General features: G+C 44.7%; 1 protein-coding gene across 3 annotated transcripts; it reads right to left on the reverse strand.

Moving 5' to 3' along the window:
- Positions 1-33: 33 nt before the first annotated feature.
- On the reverse strand, positions 34-6,323 carry LOC123499192 (V-type proton ATPase 16 kDa proteolipid subunit). 3 transcript variants are annotated; one of them, XR_006672926.1, is made up of 5 exons: positions 6,156-6,323; positions 3,588-3,780; positions 2,607-2,760; positions 1,833-1,986; positions 34-1,786 (listed from the first exon to the last, which is right to left on the reverse strand). XR_006672926.1 is itself a non-coding variant. In XM_045246913.1 (4 exons), exons 1-4 carry the CDS (start codon positions 6,226-6,228, stop codon positions 1,927-1,929), a joined length of 480 nt encoding a protein of 159 aa, XP_045102848.1. In that variant the 5' UTR covers positions 6,229-6,323; the 3' UTR covers positions 34-1,926. The 3 variants fall into 3 exon arrangements, 1 of the variants encoding a protein (XP_045102848.1); XR_006672920.1 differs by having other exon boundaries at positions 1,829-1,986; XM_045246913.1 differs by having other exon boundaries at positions 34-1,986.
- Positions 6,324-7,213: the final 890 nt, after the last annotated feature.

The raw sequence follows: 7,213 nt of genomic DNA on the forward strand, positions 1-7,213 counted from the left end.
GGAACCATTCAGGAGAGCACAGAGAGAGCAAGGTTACCGAGTACAACTTTTTTATTAACAATATACCATTACATATTCAATACCATTTATACAGAGCACACACCTTGTAACAATTGACAACCAGGGCCATCCACAGGACAGGGAGATGGAAAGCACGGCACACTGCACGCTGTGTTGCCCCGGCATCGGCACGTCTCCCGCAGGCCACGCCATTCCTCTGGCAACACACAGCACAGAGTCGTGTCTTGCCAGGGATATGACACGACACACGGCCTGACATGCCACACACCGGGGCCACGTGCATGCCACATACATACGGAATGTTAAATTTTCCTAAGTTTCAGCTGCGGTAATTCATTTTTATTCCCAACAGTATCCTATACCTAACTAAAGGAGAAAAAATATATATGATTAGGGATAAAATATACAAGGTAGTTGCAGACTTCCCACTAAAGATAACTACTGAATCACCAACAATCATCACAAATGGCTAGTCTGACCGGCTGGCCTGCCTGGTGGTGGTGGTGGTGTGCCGAGGCTGCAATAGACCAGGCAGGACCACACGCTAATAAATAAAGACCACTGATGTCTTGCCATGTACTCCAGCAAAGGGCCAGTGGGTGGATCTCTGCCACACATTATCACTCATTATTATCACCGCTCTCTTTCTCTCCCTAACCTTTCCTACACACCCTCTATGGGTCTATGGCAACACTATCAACAAACCCATATAGTAAACACTTCTTCGCTAAGAATCACTTACGGACGCTGGCTTGTTCTGCACTACATATTCTAAATCATATACCTTGCAGATAGAGTTGTAGTGTCTTTATCTAGGTGTGCAGGGATGTACGTACGAGTGTGTATGTTTCAGGCACATGTACACACAGGTAATGCAGGACATGCCCCATTCTATGTATTGCCAGCTGGTCTAAGGCTTTCCCAGTCTGTGTGGGGCTAAAACATATGTGACACAACCATGAGGTGTCCTGCAGGTGTGTGTGTGTGTGTGTGCCAGCCATCCCCATAAATATCTGCCAGTGATCAATTGAGGGGCTGAGGGAAGGAGGGGTTGATGGGAGAGGAGATCTGGATATTTTTGTGCATTTTATCTTTGCGCTGATTACATTATAATTATCTGTCTGATTGTTCAATCTACACTTGCCTAATGGGGGAAAAAAAAAACACCAGGGAGCTAACCAGGGTGGTAGATCTGTCACCCTGAGGAATTCTGGCGTAGAATTGCCCAAAATGTCATGGGAGGTTACCGGCCCGCTTCGCCACACACAGGAAGACAACTTAACAGCCTTGAAATGAGATGCAAACGTCAGGGTGGGTCAGTGGGGGAAGGGGCCTCGCTGGGCTGTTTGATTTGCGGCAAACTAGAGCAGCAGCAGCGGCAGCAGTGGTGGTGGTGGTGGTAATAGGAGGTTATGGGGAAGAGAATTTGGAGGTGGTAGTGGGGAAAGGAAGAGAGAAAAAGTAGAGGAAGGACAGAAAAGGTAGCATCACAATTTATACATTTATACATACACAGGTTAGCCGCGTTCTGGCTTGGCAAATAAAGGCCCCAGAAAATAATGCGATGGTCTCTCTCCGCACACCACGAATGATTAAATATATTTATATATATCTATGTATATGTTATTTATAACAGTAAAATATTCACATCAATAACTGACGTCACGTGGGGAATGGACAAGGAGGGGCAGGGAGAGCCGCACGTTTTCACTTGGCTAAAATAAACGAGCCGCCAAACTGATCTTGCTGGTTGGCTGGCTGGCTGGCTGTGTGTGTGTGTGTGTGTGTGTGTGTGTGTGTGTGTGTGTGTGTGTGTGTGTGTGTGTGTGTGTGTGTGTGTGGCTGCTTCTGGAGAGGGAACAGGGGCCTCAGGAGGAGAGGAGGCGCCCTGGCTGGCCTCACTACTTACGAGGAGGTCTTTGTGTAGAGGTAGATGGCCACGATGAGGCCGTACAGACCCAGCACCTGTCAGGGAGAGAGGAGGTGTTGGCATCATCACATAACTCAGGAACAACAAAACTAACACTACAGAACAGGATGCTCCTCACTCAACACTCCCACAGCTTAGTTACTAAACTGTCCCTTCATCCCCTAAGCCAGTGGTTCTCAAACCTTTCAAACTTATGCAACCCTTTCACACTGCCTGGTGTTCACTGGAACCTTCCTATGATCTCTAACCTAACCTAACCTAACCTAATATTGATGAAATCTTCACCCCCTCTCTCTCTCTCTCTCTCCTAAAATGCAAATTATTTTATCCCTTTCATATTTGATTTTGTTCATTCCTGTTCATACAGATAAAATAAAGTAAGCTTTCATCAAACGTATAAATTTTTGCAGACCACAGTTTGAGAACCACAGCCCTAAACCTTTGCAAATTTCCTCCTTTACTGTCACCATGCAAATCTGTCCCTTCACCCTGTCTCTCACCCTTCACCACACCTCACCACTTACCAAACACCACCAACAACCTACCTTAATCACTCATTACCTCTGCAAAGTACAAGCTCTACCACTCCTCACCTTATCCTAACCTAACCTTCAGTGCCTTAACCAACCACTCTCCATCCACCTCCCTGCCTCACCTCAGCGAAGATAAGGATAAGGATCATGCCCACGAAGAGACGAGGCTGCTGGGCGGTTCCTCTCACACCAGCGTCACCAACGATTCCAATAGCGAACCCAGCGGCCAGACCAGAAAGACCCACAGACAGGCCAGCACCCAGGTGAACAAAACCACTGCAGGAGGAAGGGCTGGTTAGGGAGAGGTGGTGGTGGTGGTGGAGTGTTGTATGAGTCTTTTCAAAGTAGTAAGAGGTGATTTATTTATTTATGGTGTGTGCTGGAGAAGGACCAATTAGGAAGAGGTGGTAACTGAGAGGTGTTGTGTGTGTTTTCAATGTAGTGTGATGGTGATAGTGTTTGAAGGTGTGAAAATGGTGTGTGCTGAAGGAAGAGGTGGTGACAGGTGTTATATGAGTGTGTTTTCAATATAGTGAGAGGTGATGGTGTGAAATGGTGTGTGCTGCAAGATGAGGTAGTGACAGTGAGAGGTGATGGTGTGAAAGTGTTTTTGTATGTGTTTTTATAGTGAAATATATACACATACTAGACTGCCCAACTAAACACTATATATAAACAGAAACTCAATCCCAGCCCTTTATATGCATCAGAATGCCCAGTCAAACACTATACATAAACAGGAAAGGTAGTTAATCCCAGCCTTTTAAACAGCAGCCCAGTCCAACACAAAAAAAAGAAGAAAGTACTCAATTTTAGCCCTTTAAGCACCAGCCCAGTCCAACACTATAAATAGAGAAGTACTTAATCCCAGCCCTTTAAACACCAGGCCATCCAGCCCAGCCCAATACTATAAACAGGAAAGGTACTCAATCCCAGCCCTTTAAATACCAGAGCAACCAGCCCAGCCCAGCCCAACACTATAAAAGCAGAAGGTACTCAATCCCAGCCCTTTAAATACCAGACCAACCAGCCCAGCCTAGCCCAACACTATAAACACAGACGGTACTCAATCCCAGCACTTTAAACACCAGCCCAGCACTCACTAGTAGAGGGAGTAACCAGCATCAGCCGCGTCCAGCTTGCCGGCCAACAGCACCGCCACCACCAGGCCGTAAATGGCAATGATACCAGCCATGACCACGGGGATGATACACTTCATGATGAGCTCTGGCCGCATCACAGACATGGCTGCAATACCCACGCCGGACTTGGCTGTCCCGTAGGCGGCCCCCAGTGCTGTGTGGTCAAGGTGAGTATTAGATGTGTTACTTTATTACTTACACTACTACTATTACTAGCAATTCTACCAGTAACCCTTTCAGTACAATGCCATGTTTCCATATTCATTCTGCTTACTATTTGGTCATTTTATACAGCTTTAGAAACTCATGTGGGGGATTAAAGGGGTGAAGAGTGTGGCCATTCATCTTCTACCCTCCATAGACACTTCCTAATGTTACTAAAATGGCCCAATCACACATAAATCTGAAGGTAAAAAAATGTGTCCTAGTACTGAAGGGATTAATCTTGTTTTTCCTAGTAGTTTCTAATATACATGGGAAAGATAGTTGTTTTTTTCTTTATTTATGCAAGAGGGTAAATCAGGCCAAGAACAACAAAACTCAAGAAAAGGCCCACTTAGATGCCAGTCTCCAGCAGGTCCAAGCGTTAGCCAAAAGAATGGGATAAATGTCTTAAAACCTCCCTCTTGCTTGGCGTGTTATATTATGGTGCTTATACGGCAAACTGTGACATTAAGGCCCATTTAGGTGTGTTTGGTAGTTGGGTATAGCTTGATGTGTTAGGCAGGGCAGAGGAAGGGTGGCATGTAAGGGATGGCAGGGCATGGTGGAAGGGAGGTGTGGGGTTGGCAAGGTAGAGGGAGGGAGATGTGATGCTGGCAGGGTAGAGGAAGTAAGATGTGAAGCTGGCAGGGTATAGGAAGGGAAGTGTGGGGATGGCAAGGCAGAGGAAGGGAGATGTGGGACTGGCAGGGTAGATGAAGGGAGATATATAGAGTATGACAGGAGGAAGGAAGGGTGTAAGAATAAGTGGGTGTATAGGGAATGACAGGGAGGGAGGTAGGGTGTTAGATGAATATGGGAGGACAAGAAAGGTGTGAGGTGAATAGACGAGTGTGTAAGGAAGGATAGGGAAGGTGTGGGGAGAACAGGTGGTGGTGGTGGTGGGTAGATGGGGAGCCCACAGCAAGCCAGGTACAAACCCACTGCATAAACCCACTGAAAAAAAAAAATCAAGGTTAAGCCAGACTACTTTCTACTATCATGAACACTACTGAGGGAAAGGACCACTAGAGGTATTACTATTACTACTTTCACTGCTACTATTAACCCCTTCAGTACTGGGACACATTTTTACCTTGAGATTTATGTGTGATTAGACCATTTTATTGACATTAGCAAGGGTATATGGAGGTCACAAGATTAATGGTCCAAAGTCTTTACTACTTCTAACCCCTTCAGTACTGGGACACATCTTTACTTTAAGATTTGTGTACCATTAGACCATTTTATTGACATTAGGAAGGATCTATGGAGGTCAGAAGATTAATGGCCACAGTCTTCACCATTTCAATCCCCCACATGAGTTTCTGAAGCTGTACAAAATCACCAAATAGTCACCAGAATGAATATGGAAATGTGTCCTGGTACTGAAGGGGTTAACAATACAAACATGACCTTTACAGCAGAATCTGACCTCATCTAGTTAGGAATCCCACAAAAGAGGTCAGGAAATAAGCAAGCAAACCTAGGTCACGAGAGAGAGAGAGAGAGAGAGAGAGAGAGAGAGAGAGAGAGAGAAAAATAGGCCTGGCATATTTGTAGACCAAGATGGATCAATATTTTACAGGTTAGGTCAAATTAGGTTAAAGAACTAATGTGGTGTAAATATTAGGACAAAAAACACTAAGAAATCATATTTTGGGGGCATTTCAAGAGAGGAGGTCAGGAATTAGACACGAGTTGACCTTTAGACAGAAGAAATCAATATTTTACTAAACGAGGTCAGTCAAATGAAGGCTGGCAAAGAAAACGAGGGTAGAACATTACGAGGTCAACTTCTACAGCACGAGAGGTCAAGATTAACTCCTGTTGACCCAAGAATCAATATTTTGTGAGCCAGGTCAAAAGAAATAGAGACTTCAAAGAAAATGGAGAAAAACTAACACCAGGTCAACTTTCCATGCCATTTCCAGCACGGGAGGTCAAATTACTACCGTGACTGACTAGCAAGAGGTCAAAAACTGTATCGTGCCTGGGAATCAATACAAACAAGGCAGGTCAAGCTGGGTCACACTAATGAAGGAGAAACACTACCCATGTCACCTTTTAACGCCATTCCCAATCGAGGAGGTCAGGTCAGTGTAGTTAGCCCAGGTCAAAATCGGAACACTGAGAATCGATAGAAAGCTGGGCGAGGGAGGTCAAGGGTCAGGAAAAATATAATAGGTCAATTTTCCCAGCACAGGTCATGGAATTGGTGTGGTTTGCCCCTGTGAGGTCATATGTTGAGCGTGTGGCAGGGAATCGATACAAGGCGCCAGGTCAAGACAGAGGCAGGGAAGAAGGGTTTAATTCTCTGGTACTCACAGCTGAAGATGATGGCTGAGGCGGCCCCCATCACGCCGAAGAAGGGGGAGTAAATCGGATTCTCTGCACTCATTTTGGAAGGTTTAGAAGGAGTTTTAGGGAGTTGGCAGGAGAGAGAGGTGCGTGCGTCCTTCCCAGGTGACGTCAGCGGCTCAAGTGACGAGGAGTGAGAAAGAGAGCCTGTCCCGTGATCTTCCTCGGTCCGCTGATTGGCTTTCACCGTCACAACACCGACCGCTCAGCCAATCACAGCGTGGCTTTTATCCCCCATAGGACTCCTGAACCATGTGTTTGTTCCACTTCCCCTGGTTGGCTGATACTCTCCCCTATACCAGCCAATCACAGCGCTTCTTATTTCTCTCATAGGTGGCGCTAGGGACTATTTTCTATGAAGGGTCCTGATTGGTTCTCTGCAGCCAATCACATGACCGGATGCATTGGTTGATACGGAATCACATGATCGATTTTATAAAAGGGTATTTCGCTGATTGTTTCCATTCATTTCGCCAACTTGTGGGTTATAATAGTAGGAAAAGTTGTTATTAGCGATATTTCATGCAGCAAAGGCACCAACTCGTCGTTAAATGGGAATAAAAAGGGAGTTTCTGAACCAACTGTCATCACAAAATGTCCACATGCTTATTTTTTTTTTCTGAAATGCCATATGCTTACCAATATCTGTCATTGTGGTTATCAAAATATATAACAATTCATGTTGTAGCTATTGAAGGGTATAAAAGACGAGGATGGATTCTGTAGCAAGTGTCACTACAAAATTTCAACATGGACATCTATTTTCCCGCAGTATCGTGTCATTGGCAGCATCAACCATTGGGATGATTGAAATATTTCTAAACTTATTTTGAAGTTATTACAAAATATAAAGAACGTAAAAAGGAATAAAATCTATTGACGTGGGACATATGCTGGAATAAAATGAAAACAATTATACGTTAAAAAATACTCATTATAACAAGAAAAAAATTAGACACCCAAAAAATATGAAACAAAAGACAAATAAAACAATATATTTCAACCCATTAATATATGTTAGCCCA

This window comes from Portunus trituberculatus, chromosome 8 (assembly GCF_017591435.1).
Source record: "Portunus trituberculatus isolate SZX2019 chromosome 8, ASM1759143v1, whole genome shotgun sequence".
Taxonomy (NCBI): domain Eukaryota; kingdom Metazoa; phylum Arthropoda; class Malacostraca; order Decapoda; family Portunidae; genus Portunus; species Portunus trituberculatus.